Here is a 14,322-nt window from a genome sequence, read left to right as displayed (position 1 = left end):
AGGCTTCCAAACAGTAGCCAGGATGTAGAATACAAATTACAACAGGAGAGAGAAAAGGAATGTAAAAAGGACAATGTTACAATAGTCATAGGGATTTTAATATATAGGTAGATTGGGTGCTGGAAGCCAAGAGATGGGATTTGTAGAATACCCAAGAGATGGCATTTTAGAGCCACTTGTGCTTGAGCCCACTAGCAGAAAGGTAATTCTGGGTTGGGTATTGTGTAGTGAACCAGATTTGTTTAGGGAGCTTAAGGTAAAGGAGCCCTTAGGAGGAATTCTACGGTGATAGAATTCATCCTGCAGTTTGAAAGGGAAAAGCTAAAATCAGATGTATCAGTAATTCAGTGGAGTAAAGGGAATTACAGAGATACGAAAGAGGAGCTGGTCGAAATTGATTGGAAAGAGTCACTAAAAGATCAGGTAGTGTTGTGGAAGCAGGGAGCCTGCAGAAGGCCTTAGACCAACTGGGAGAATGGGCAAAGAAGTGTCGGTCATGCATTTTGGTAGAAGGAATAAATAATATTTTCTAAATGGGGAGAAAATTTAAAAAATCAGAGATGCAAAGGTACTTCGGAGTCCTTTGCAAGATTCCCTAAAAGATAACTTGCAAGTGGAGTTGGTGGTAAGGAAGATAAATGCAATATTAGCATTCATTTCAAGAGGACCAGAATATGAGAGCAAGGTGTAATACTAAGGCTTTATAAGGCATTGGTCAGACCACACTTGCAGTTTGGGCCCCTTATCTAAGGAAGATGTGCTGGCATTGGAAAGCGTCCAGAGGAGTTTAACAAGAATGGTTCCTGGAATGAAAGGACTAATGCGTGAGGAGCATTTGATGTCTCCTGGACCATACTCACAGCAGTTTAGAAGAATGAGGGAGGATCTCATTGAAAACTATCAAATACTGAAAAGTCTGGATAGAGTAGAAGTGGAGGGGATGTTTCCTATAGTGGGGGAGTCTAGGACTAGAGGGCACAACCTCAGAATAGAGAGACGTCCATTTCAAATGCGTATATTTAAAGCGAAGGTTGATAAATTTTTGATTAGTAGAGTATCAAAGGTTACAGGGTGAAGGTCGGAGAATGGGGTTGAGAGTGATAATAAATCAGCCATGATGGAATGGCAGAGCAGATTCAATGGGTCAAACGGCTTAATTCTGCTCCTTGGTCTTATGTTTTATGGTCTAAGAATTCTGATATTCCTAACCAGTCTGTAGCTCTCCCAGTAACATGGTCATTGAAACCCCCGTTACACCTGGCTGCATCAGAAATATTTTTGTTCAAAAAGTAAGGCAGGTTGGAAATGTTCCTCAGTCAGAGACATCCATATTATACATGTTCCTGTCAAACAGAACATACTGTGTTGAAAGTCTCTTTATTCTAAATCCTACCTGTAAAATCGGTAAAATCAGATTACTCTATGTATGACAGGCTTACTGTGTTATCCAAACTGATCCTCTGTTTCTGTGTTCTCTTTTCTTTCCATTTCATGGTATGTTATGCTGCGACCCATGTCATATGAGCAGACATTGGCGAATGTGAACAGGTGCCTAAACCTTGTGCATACCAGTGCATCAACACACCTGGCAGCTTCAAGTGCGTGTGTCCACCTGGACAACATTTGTTAGGTGATGGGAAATCTTGCGCTGGATTAGAAAGATTGCCAAATTATAGGAGAATTTATAATTTTGGCCATTTCCCCAGTGTGGGTTCCTTCATCCAGCAACAGCAACTCTTTAATCAGACCTCGCAGTATAGATCCCGCATGGGCTTCGGAAGCCTTTACCATGTGCCTTTCTCCAGGACTGGCAGGAGCATTAGAAAAACATGCCCTGAAGGCTATGAGGCAAAGCATGGCAATTGCATAGGTAAACATCACCCTTTGTAAATGAAAAACTGTTCATTTTTATGTAATACAAACTGGAAAAATATTAGTAAAAATGTATTTAAGGCTGGAAGGCTGAAGTATCACTGCACAGGAAATTGCTTCTTGATTATGTTCACTAATCTAACTCATCTTTTGCCTTCATGTTATGAGCAATGTAATTTCTTATTTTCCTTCTGTCATAATATACCTATGTCATTTGATTTTAATAAAGACATGGTATTTTTCCCTAAGTCTGAATATGCATTAACCTCAACATCAGCATAGCCTAGCAGAACCTCAGGGTCCAGTATAAACTGACCTAAGTGAATAAAAAATGTACAAATAGTTTTTGTCCTGCCACTGAACCAGTGGGCTTGCTGTTTCAGTAAGTTGTTAATATACTTAATTTTCGAGTGAAAAGGCATCTATGTATCAGTTAGATGCATTTCAACATCCTGAATGGCTTGACATGAGGGATCTGAAATTTGATACCTAGAAAATGGATATGCTTACAGAATCCCATAACACACAATAAAATTGAAGGGCTAGAAATTGTCATGCACTTAAACAATTGTTAAAACAGTTCTGTTCAGGAGACCAGCACTGCAAACTCGTCTTGTATATGGGCATTGACAGCATTGTGTTTTCCAAGGACTTTGAACAAATGCTGTGGTTACTGTGCAGACAAACAACAGAAATCTACAAGTGAGACTGCTCACTGCTGCAGAGTATTTAAGGACACTGTTCCCAGTGGGATCTGGCCTTGAGCAATGGGCTGGCTCAGAGCAATGGCAGTGGCCACTAAGCATAATTTAAGGATGATGGGACATTCTGCCATCCGAAAACTTTACATATAGAAAGCATCAGATGTATCAGACATCATTCCCACTTAAAAACAAGGATGTACCCACATCAGCAGTAAAATTAGAATGGGCACCCATGGACAAGTCATAGGAAGATGGTCAAATCCTATCTTGGGCCCATGCTGTTTCTTCAACACAAACTCTTTATTATTGTCGTTTTTACTATTTAATCTGCATTACAGATATATGTTCAGCTGCTCCTTTACACGCTAGCCTTTGACATGCACATACAAGACTATGATCACGTGCACTACACAATAGATTTCTAGCTAACAATGCCTGTTCTCACTCATGAAAAGCAAGCCCTCGAAACAGCTAGCATAAGGCTGCTCGCAGTGGGAAGAAGAAAAGGAAGAACTTGGAGGAAGTGGGAAACTGACCAGTTTTTTTTTAATTCTCCTATTTCAGACAGGGCAAAATTTCCAAAGTTAATGTAATCCTTTTTTAACTTTATTTCATTCTATTAAGTTTTATATTAATTCTTAAACAGTAATGCAGCAAATTAAGCCTTTCTAATTTTATGCCTGAATATCCATTAATATCAATTAAATCATGAATTCTATCTAAACAATAGCATAAATTATGTCATTGAACACCACCTTTATTTGTTAAACATTGATTGTGATTAATACTTAGTTGATTTTACTGAATGTCAACTTTCCTATTCACAGATATTGATGAATGTGAAAACAAGGAACCTTGTCAGCATGACTGTAAAAACACAGCAGGGAGCTACCAATGTCTCTGCCCCAGTGGATACAGGCTCATGTCCAATGGAAAAGCATGTCATGGTAGGGTGGAGTCTTACAAGTCCCTGGTCATAACTTGTGCAGTTATTACTTGCATTGTTGACACATTGATTAAGAAAGTCACATCTGAACGAGAAGAAGGCCATATGGCTCTTTGTACATGCTCTGGTCTTCACTAAGATCATGGCCGACCATTTACCCTAATACTGTTTTCCTGCGCTAACACCACATCCCTTGATATTTAAATAAATTACCAGTCTATCTTAAATACGCACAGCAACTGAGCCTCAAAAACTCTCTTGGGAAGAGAAATAAAGTTTCACCAGCTTCTGGGCGAAGAAATTTCTTCTCATCCCAGTTCTGAATGGCTGACCCGTTATTTTGATATTGTGACTGTTGGTCAAAGGTAAAAGGAACTTCCATTTGCCATCAGTTCACCACACTGGCTTGTTTTCACTATGCCACTTGTTCCAAGAACCCCAGTTAATAAATATCATTCTCATATCCACCTAACAAGCTGTATAAGAAGTTGGTGGCAATCTTTTAATTGCTCTAAACTTAAACTAAACTTAAGATGATATAGAACCAAATCACTTAATCTTTCTTCATCTGACAAATCAATTCATATCAATTAATTTGACCAGACCTAGAGAAAGTATTTATGATGTAGGCTCTTCAGCCAAATGATTAAAATAGTTATTTTCCCGACACAGCTTCGCTGAGGTTGCTACTTCTACTTGTCTAAAACCAAAAGCAAAGTTTAAGAATGATAAAGTTTGTTTTTGAACCAGACAGAAAATGCAGAAGCACCTTACTAAGAGAGTGGTCAGTATGTGTAGTTCCTCACGATGAGTAATTGAAGTGAATACCATGGATGGATTTAAGAGGAAGCTGTTGTGTATTTAATATTTCAATCATATTTGAGAAATCTTGTATATATTGTTTGATTAAGCATTTTGGTGCAGTTAAATAATGAACTACAGGTTATATATAAAATATATTAATTGCGTAAGTCATCACACTACCACATAACTTACACCTGTACTTTTGGACTCTCTTGAAAACCTGAGAGAGAAAAAAATAATAAATAGTGTTACTGGAATTGGATGAAGGGCAAGGATTACTTAGATTGGGAAGAAGAAACAGTTATAAATATTACATATGCATAGTCTTACATCCATCATATTTTGCTTTAGTTGTCAAACATTGCCTTAAAATTTACAAAACTGATATTACTTTCAATCTTGAACAGCAGAACATCCATATTTTCTATATGATATATATTTGTTATTTTAATAAAGCTCAACAGCTCCAGTCCTATAGCTTTCATTAGTAGGCTCTTGAAGATCTTCATGCCCCTTAATTTTTCAGTGAAAAAATATAATAATTTAATCTATTAGTGAAAAATTCATTAATTTTTGATATGTTCCAGTCATAAGCACTCACATTTTTAAAGCAATTTTAAACATTGCAATAATATTTTCCTTTCTGGCATCTGCAGATGTTGATGAATGTCTGGAACAAAACATCCATTGTGGAGCAAATCGTATGTGTTTTAATATGAGAGGCAGTTACCAGTGCATAGACACACCTTGTCCACCCAACTACCAGCGAGATCCAGTTACCGGGTATGATTCACAAATGCAGTTAGCTTTGTTCTACTGTTATCTTTTGTTACCCTGTTTTATATCATTTTTACATGCACAAAGGAAACCGATTATCGACTTCTCATCCAGTTATCAAATTATTTTCCATTCATTCCTATTGTTCTCCTTCTTCTGTATAAGCAAATCAATGTTTAGAAATATATTGATCAGCATATTCCTTGAAGACTAAAATTTCTTACAAGAGGTTAGTTTAAATAATCCCCTAACTTATTTTTAATATTCTTATCTAATTAGAAGAGACAAGATAGGAAGTTCTGTTTTGTTTTATAAACAAACGGTCTATGGAAGTGTTGATCAAATTCTAATTAACTGGATTTCCCAGTAGAATACTGCATGAGGCTGATAATTATTAACATTTCCTCCTTATAGTTTTACCCAATGAGGACATCAACCAGAAAGCAATCATACAATCCTTAAGTAACACATGAAATGTTTGTAATTGTGTTGTTTTGAATTATGACTCGCTTAAGTAACTTAAACAAGTGAAAAGGTGTTCTGAAATATTGGTGACTAAAAGTTATAAAAGAACTCAAAGGATTATTGTTTTCTATATCCAAAGTCATTCTCCTTCCAGCTCCCATTAGCTGCTTAAAAAATGTAATTGATAATGTGCTAGACAGTTGAGAATGGGGGGGGACATTTTAAACTTCTTGTTTGCCTTGATATTCAGTGTCTAGGGTTTATTGCATTGCTCTTTTCTAATTCAAGTATTTGCTCCAAAATATAAAACAAATTTCCAGAGAAACTGATCTACCAGATGTTGGTTGAATTCATGAGTCAGAGTCCAGTAGCTCAAATTTAAGAATATTTCAGTGAAAACCAAATTAAATCAGGTAAGTGGGTACAAGTTTGCACCAGTTGAAAATAGATCTAATGGGAAAAGTTGCTCTTTGGAGTGATTAACATATATCACAGACAAGGGGAATCAATAGCAAAACAGAATAAAATTGGAAACAGTGCTGCCTTTCATAATAATAATGATAGAGTAAATCAATCTTTTCTCCTTCTTTGAGCTTGTGAATTGAAGTACGTATTTGTTTTGTAGATTTTGCCTGAAAAACTGTCCACCCAATAATCTGGAGTGTGCTCTCAGTCCGTATGCCTTGGAGTATAAACTAGTTGCCCTTCCATTTGGTATTGCTGCTAACCAGGATCTTATCCGTCTGGTGGCTTATACTCACGATGGAGTGATGCATCCTAGAACTGTCTTCTACATGGTTGATGAGGACCCACTGCTACCTTTCGCAATTCGAGATGAGAACATGAAAGGAGTTGTATTTACAATTAAACCGCTACAGGAGCCTCAGACATACAGGATGAAAGTACGGGCTTCATCATACAGTGCAGATGGAAACATTGAATATCAGACTACTTTTATAGTTTATATAGCAGTGTCAGCATACCCATACTAAAATAAACTACAACATATAGTTTTTATTCACTCAAATAAAAAGAAGTCAAATCAACCGGAAGCACAGATTTGAAATCTGCCATTGTCTAATACAGTTGTGAAAATGGTGCTACGTTTTGGCAGTATGCAAGCTGAAGGTTACAAACAGCAGGGCACGCTTTACTGAGCTGTTTGAACAGGGGAGACAAATCGTCATTCTCAGCAGTGGAATGATTAACAAAGTTCCGATCAATTGACCACCTGCCATTTAAAGTCATTACACTGTATAAGAAAGCGACAAGTTCTGGGAGTCAAATATCAAGATGTATTCTATTTTTATGAAATGTATATATGAACAATTCTGTGTATTTTCTATGCAGTTACCTATGGATCATTTATTTTTTACCCACAAAGGCTGAAGTGTAATAAATGATCACACCTTTCTAACTTCTTGTGAGCACTCCATTTATTTACCCTTATTAAATGTTGCAGTCAAATATCACTAAACTATTAATTGGGTTAGTATACTTTAACCATCCAAAACCTGACTGGGGGAAAAAAAATTATCCACACATTGTACACAGTGGTGCTAGAAAGTTTGAAAACCCTGCAGTATTTTCTATTTCTGCACAAATATGACCTAAACAGTGATCAGATCTTCCTGCAAGTGCTAAATAATTTTTGTGGATGTTTCTGAAGAAAAAGAATTCCAGGATGTATATTGTATACATTTCTCTGATATTAAATGTACCTTTTGAAACCTATAGTTATGCCACCACCACCACCGCTACCAAATGTTCTGTACTTGCATATTCAGAAGGCCTTCAACAAGGTGCATACATGAGGCTGCTTAACAAGTTAACAGCCCCTGACATTTCAAGAAAGGTACTCGCATGGATTAGCAGGAGGCAAAGATTGGGGGGGAAAGGGGTGTCTTTACTGGCTGGCTGCCAGAGACAAGTGGTATTCCACTAGGGCCTGTACTGGGACCACTTGTTTTTTTTTAATTATTATTTATTGATTTATTTATTTATTTTTACTTTATGTGTAAATGAGTTAGATGACAGAATTGATGGCTTTGTGGCCAGGTTTGTGGATGATACAAAGAGAGGCAGGTAGTGTCGAGGATGCACAGAGGTTACAGAAGGATTTAAACAGATTAGGAGAATGGGCAAAGACGTGGCAGATGGAATACATTAAGGAAGTGTCCTCAGAACTCTGGATCCACCTATCTTTTAAAAAAACTTTATCTACCTCCATTTTAAATACTGCTAATGAGTTAGCTGTCATAAATCTCAAGATAATGAATTCCAAAGGTTCACTCTGTGCTAAAAATAAATTACTGCATCTCTCATTCTTAAATGATCGGCCACTACCTTAACACAATCTCACTTGTGAAAACAGCTTGCCACCTAATCTGTAATGCCCCTTGGACTCTCTTTTTGTTTCAATATGTTCATCTTTCATTCAGAAGAAAGCAGACTGAACCTGTTTAACCGGTCTTAACAGGACAACATGCAAGTACGTCACAGTTACTGACATTTTATTAAAATCCTATTAATCACAAGAGAATTATGCCCGGTGTTGCAAGATTCAAACACACTCACCATTATCTGAGAAGAGGAAAGAGAAAGCAGGGAAATTTTGGGAATATATTATTAAGTCTCTAGAAAGGAAAATGGTAACAGGACTGGAAAGAGTCAATGTGGATATTTGAAAGGCAATCATGTTTGACAAACCTTTTGGGTTTTTGGAATTATACTTATTACAGCATATAAAGGGACACCAATTGATATTGTGTTTGAACATCTGGCCTTTAATAACTTGCTGTAAAAGGAGTTAGTATCTTAAATTATAGTGCATAGAATTATATGTTGGTATGGACTTGAGGATACATTAATTAATAGAAATAGAAAATAAAAGAAGGAATAAATGGATAATTTTTCCAAAGTAACACACACAAAATGCTGGGCAAACAGCTTCTATGGAGAGAAATGAGCAGGAAACATTTCGGGCTGAGGACATTCAGGCAGGACAGGCAGTGTCACTGACGCTGAGCCCCAACCGTTCACAATCTGTATCACTGACGTGAATGAGGGGTTCCAGTTAACACAGCAGGTTTGCTGATGACACAAAGGAAGACAACAGTTCGGGCTGTCAAGAGAACGCATAGATTTGGGGGCATATAGATTGATTTATTGAATGGGCAAAAATATAAAAGAAAGAATGTTATGTGAAAAATGTGAAGTAACTTTTTACAACAACACACACAAAATGCTGGTAGAACACAGCAGGCCACGCAGCATCTATAGGGAGAAGCGATGTCAACGTTTCGGGCTGAGACCCTTCGTCAGGACTAACCGAAAGGAAAGATAGTAAGAGATTTGTAAGTAGTGGGGGGAGGGGGAAATGCGAAATGATAGGAGAAGACCGGAGGGGGTGGGATGAAGCTAAGAGCTGGAAAGGTGATTGGCGAAAGTGATACAGAGCTGGAGAAGGGAAAGGATCATGGGACAGGAGGCCTCAGGAGAAAGAAAGGGGGGGGGAAGCACCAGAGGGAGATGGAGAACAGGCAAACAACTAAATATGTCAGGGATGGGGTAAGAAGGAGAGGAGGGGCATTAACGGAAGTTAGAGAAGTCAATGTTCATGCCATCGGGTTGGAGACTACCCAGCCGGTATATAAGGTGTTGTTCCTCCAACCTGAGTTTGGATTCATTTTGACAGTAGAGGAGGCCATGAATAGACATATCAGAATGGGAATGGGACGTGGAATTAAAATGTGTGGCCACTGGGAGATCCTGCTTTTTCTGGCAGACCGAGCGTAGGTGTTCCACGAAACGGTCTCCCAGTCTGCATCGGGTCTCGCCAATATATAAAAGGCCACACCAGGACTCCCTTATATAACAGAGGAACAACACCTTATATACCGGCTGGGTAGCCTCCAACCTGATGGCATGAACATTGACTTCTCTAACTTCCATTAATGCCCCTCCTCCCCTTCTTACCCCATCCCTGACATATTTAGTTATTTGCCTGTTCTCCATCTCCCTCTGGTGCTTCTCCCCCTCCCCCTTCTTTCTCCTGAGGCCTCCTGTCCCATGATCCTTTCCCTTCTCCAGCTCTGTATCACTTTCGCCAATCACCTTTCCAGCTCTTAGCTTCATCCCACCCCCTCCGGTCTACTCCTATCATTTTGCATTTCCCCCTCCCCCACTACTTTCAAATCTCGTACTACCTTTCCTTTCGGTTAGTCCTGATGAAGGGTCTCGGCCCGAAACATCGACATCGCTTCTTCCTATAGATGCTGCCTGGCCTGCTGTGTTCTACCAGCGTTGTGTGTGTGTTGTTGTTTGAATTTCCAGCATCTGCAGATTTCCTCGTGTTTGCTCTTTAAAGTAACTTTTTAACTGTTTTGATGTCTCAGTAACTTCAGTCAATGTATAAATATCATGTCAACAAGACAAAGGAGATGATTGTCAATGTCAGGAGAACTCACAGCACTCCCACCCCATTTACATCGGCAGCACAGCTCCGGGGAGTGCACATCACACACAATCTCTCATGGTCCCAGAACACATTGAAAACAGTCAAGAAAGCTCACCAACATCGCTACCTTCTGAGGACGATGAAGAGAGCTGGACTTTGCATATCCGCACTCGCATCCTTCTATAGGTGCGCAGCAGAGAGCAAACCAGCAAGATGCATCACTGCTTGACAAAAGCTGCACTGTGGCAGACAGGCAGGCTCTGCAGTGGGTAGACGAAACAGCCCAACACTTCACCAACCCCAGCCTGCCCACCATCAAGGGCATGTACGCAGAAAGGCGCTGGGAAAGGGACAGTGTCATCATGAAAGATCCCATACACGCTGATCATGATCTGTTTGTCCCACTCCCATCAGGGAAGAGGCTACGAAGCATTCACACCAGAACCACCAGTCTCAAAAAGTTCCTTTCCCCAAGTAGTACGTCTTCCCAACATCTCCGCCACCACTTTATGATTTCCCATCAGTCACCTTACACAGAGCCTAGTGTCACTTTATGGACACACAATCAGTATATATAAGCTATCTTAATCTATTTCCACTACAAAAGAGTCTGCAGATACTGAAAGTCTTGAGCAGCACAGACAAATGCAGCAAAACAGGCAGCATTAACACAGGGGAATAAACAGTGAGTGTTTCGGGCCAAGCCCCCTCATCAGAACTGGAGAGGAAAGGGGTAGAAGCCGCAATAAGAAGGGAATACATCTGGCAGGTGATATGTGACACCAGGTGTGGAGAAGGTGGGTATGGCCTCACCGTGGCAGTAGAGGTGGTCATGGACTGTTATGTCAGAATGGGAATGGGAAGCTGAATTGAAATGGGTGGTTACTGGGAGATCGTGTCTTTTGCAGCGGCCGGAGTAATGGTGCTCAATGAAGTGGTCCCCTACCCTCATCAGGACTCAGCAATGTAGAATGGGAGCACTAGTTACACCGAGAGACAGGCAGGTAAAGAGTCGCCTCACTAACTGAGGCCCTGAATGTGGTGAGGGAGGAGGTAGAGTTGGGATTTGTAGAATGCTTAAGACTTAGATTTTTAGAGCAGCTTGTGGTTGAGCCCACTAGGGAGAAAGGCAATTCTGGATTTGGAACTGTGTAATGAACCAGATTTGATTAGGGAGCTTAAGATTTAGGAGACCTTAGGAAGCAGTGGTCATAACATGAAGGACTTCTGGTTTAAGAAGATACTACTGAACGTGGGCACAACTTACCGGTGCTTCTCACAGCATGGAATTCAACTGAATACTCTGTTAATAACACTTTTATATGTAAAATTGTGGTAAATTATCACTGCAAACAATGAAGAGGGAAGCGAAGGCAAGGCTGATCCACGGGTCAAGATGTGTCAGAGCAGGAAAAGAGGAGAAATGCTGAAGTGGAGCTGTTTCGGAGCCTGCACACCTAAACCAGAAGTGAGGTTTGATCTATCTAAGCACAGCGCCAATTTGAAAATTCCAATATGAGCCGGAAGCAGCCCACAGCGTATTGCTGCAGCAGAGTCCGACCTGAGTTCTAAGGGCAATTTAAACACCAGGCCTGATGGGCTGAAATGGCAAGGTGACGGGAGCAGAGGTGAGCTTCACGCAGGTTCTGCTCTGCAATGTTTTACTTTGGCGCTGAGGCTGTGTTGTGCCCAGGCTGCTCAGGGCTTAGTGTCTGTAGGCTTCATGGCAATTTGACTGAGACCGAGACTATGGATCTTCTTGGATTTATGGACTCAGTTCCATTCTGCATGTTGATGCTTGCTTCATTGTTTGTATTACTTGATTTGTTTTTTTTTCTCTCTGCACATTGGATGTTAGTCTTTTTAAATTAGGTTCTTTTGGGCTTCTTGTTTTAAGGCTGCCTGGAAGCAGATGAATCTCAAGGTTGTATAACTTATACCTACTTTGATAACAAAATGTACTTTGTACTTTGAATTCACCCTGCAGTTTGAGAGGGAGAAGGTAATGTCAGATGTATCAGAATTACAGTGGAGTAAAGGGAATTACAGAGGCATGAAAGAGGATCTAATCAAAGTTGATTGAAAGGGGACACTAGCAGGGATGATGACAAAAACTGCAATGTCTGGAGTTTCTGGGGGCAATTTGGAAGGTGTAGGATAGAAACATCCCAAAGAGGAAACATGTTCTAAGAGAGAATGAGGCGACTGTGCTGAAGATAAGTCAAAAGAGGCGTAAAAGGAAACAAGAGGGTATATGATATAGCAAAAATTAGTGGGAAGTTAGAGTACTGGGAAACATTTATAAACCAACAGAAGCATCTAAAAAGGCCATAAGGAACAAAAAGATGAAATACAAAGATAAACTAGCCAATAATATAAAAGAGGATGCCAAATGTTTTTTATCAGATATATAAAGTATAAATAGAGGGAAAAGTGGATATCAGACCACTGGAAAGTTATTCTGGAGTATTTTCCATCAGTTTCTTGTGAAAGATTCTAGAAGTATGCCAGAAATTAGAAAGTGTCGGGGCAAAAGTGAGTGTAGTTGTCATTACTAATGAGAAGATGTTTGTCAAGCTGAAAAGTCTGAAGGTAGATAAGTCAGCTGGATCAGATGGTGTACACCCTAAGGTTCTGAAAGAGAAAAATGAGATTGTGGATGCATTAGAAGTGATCTTTCAAAAACCACTCGATTCTGGAGGACTGGAAAATTTCAAATGTCACCCCTCTTTTTATGAAGTGTGTGAGGCAGAAGATTGGAAATTATAGGCTAGTTAGCCTCACTTCAGTGTTTGTAGTCCATTATTAAGGAGGAGGTTTCGGAGGACTTGGAGGCATATGATAAAATATGCCAAAGTCAGCATGGTTTCCTTAAGGAAAAGTCTTGCTTGACAAATCTGTTGGAATTTTTTGAGGAAATAACAGGCAGGATAGACTAAGGAGAATCAGTGGATGTTGTACTAGGATTTTCAGAAGGCCTTTGACAAGATAAGAGCCCATGGTCTTTTAGGAAAGATACTGACATGGATAGAAGATTGGCTGACCAGCAGGAGGCAAAGAGTTGGAATAAAGGAGGCTTTTTCTGGTTGGCTGCTGGTGACTAGTTTAGTTCTTCAGGGGTCGGTATTGGGACTACTTCCTTTTACATTATATGTCAATGATTTGGATGATGAAACTAATGGCTTTTTGGCCAGGTTTGAGGATGATACAAAGATAGGTGGAAAGGCAGGTAGTGTTGAAGAAGCAGGTAGTCTGCAGAACTTAGTCAGATTGGGAGAATAGGCAAAGAAGTGGCCGATGGAATGTAGTGTAGGGAAGTGTACGGCCATGCTTTTTGGTAGAAGGAAGAAAGCTGTAGACTATTTTCTAAACAGTGAGAAAATTCAAAAAAATCAGAGGTGTAAAGAACATGTGAGTCCTTATGAAGGATTCCCTAAAGATTAACTTGCAGGTTGAGTCAGTGGTGAGGAAGACAAATGAAATGTTAGCATTCATTTCGAGACGACTAGTGTATAAAAGAAAGGATGGAATGTTAAGGCTTTATAAGGCATTGGTCAGACCACATGGAGTATTGTGAGCAGTGCTGCACCCCTTATCTAAGAAAGGAAGTACTGGCATTGGAGAGGGTGCAAAGGAGTTTCAGAGATTGGTTCTGGGAATGAAAGGGTTAACATACAAGGAGCATGTGATTGCTTTGGGACTCTACTTACAGGAGTTTACAAGAATGGGGGGGGGGGGGTTCTCAGTGAACCAATCAAATATTGAAAGGTCTTGTTCCACCTTAATGGCATCTTCTCTATAACAGGGTAACCAAAACTGAGTAGAATATTTCAAACGAAATCTTATCAACATCTTGTACAAATGAAATGTAACATCCCAGCTTCTATACTCATTGTCCTTACTAATAAAGGCCTTCTTCATCACACAGTATACCTGTGGTGCTACTTTCAGGGAACCATATACTGGTACTCCTAGATCCCTCTTCTACAATACTCCCCAGGGCCCTATCACACACTGTGAAAGTCCCATCTTCATTTGTCTTCCCAAAATGGAACACCTCACATTTATCCATTTGCCATGTCTTGGCTCACTTATCCAGCAGATCAAGATCCCGCTATAAATCCTAATGACAATCTTCACTCTCAACGACTCACCTATTTTGGTGCCATCTGTAAACTTATTAACTGTCCATTCTCAACCAAATCATTCATATCGATAAACAAACGGCACTGACCCCTGAGCAATATTACTAATCACAGGCCTCCTGTCCCAAAGAACAATCCTTCACCATGACC

General features: G+C 39.8%; 1 protein-coding gene across 1 annotated transcript in view; it reads left to right on the top strand.

The window, feature by feature from the left end:
• hmcn1 (hemicentin 1) overlaps positions 1–6,985 on the top strand; it is a 489,515-nt gene extending 482,530 nt beyond the window's left edge. Inside the window, exons 104-107 of the mRNA XM_073063293.1 lie at positions 1,529–1,870; positions 3,404–3,523; positions 4,983–5,109; positions 6,194–6,985. Of these exons, the coding sequence (XP_072919394.1) occupies positions 1,529–1,870; positions 3,404–3,523; positions 4,983–5,109; positions 6,194–6,560 (956 nt within the window). The 3' untranslated portion in view covers positions 6,561–6,985. The remainder of the gene's footprint in view (positions 1–1,528; positions 1,871–3,403; positions 3,524–4,982; positions 5,110–6,193) is intronic.
• The last annotated feature ends 7,337 nt before the right edge of the window (positions 6,986–14,322 follow it).

This window comes from Hemitrygon akajei, chromosome 12 (assembly GCF_048418815.1).
Source record: "Hemitrygon akajei chromosome 12, sHemAka1.3, whole genome shotgun sequence".
Classification (NCBI taxonomy): Eukaryota; Metazoa; Chordata; class Chondrichthyes; order Myliobatiformes; family Dasyatidae; genus Hemitrygon; species Hemitrygon akajei.
This window is presented reverse-complemented; position numbering and strand designations above follow the sequence as displayed.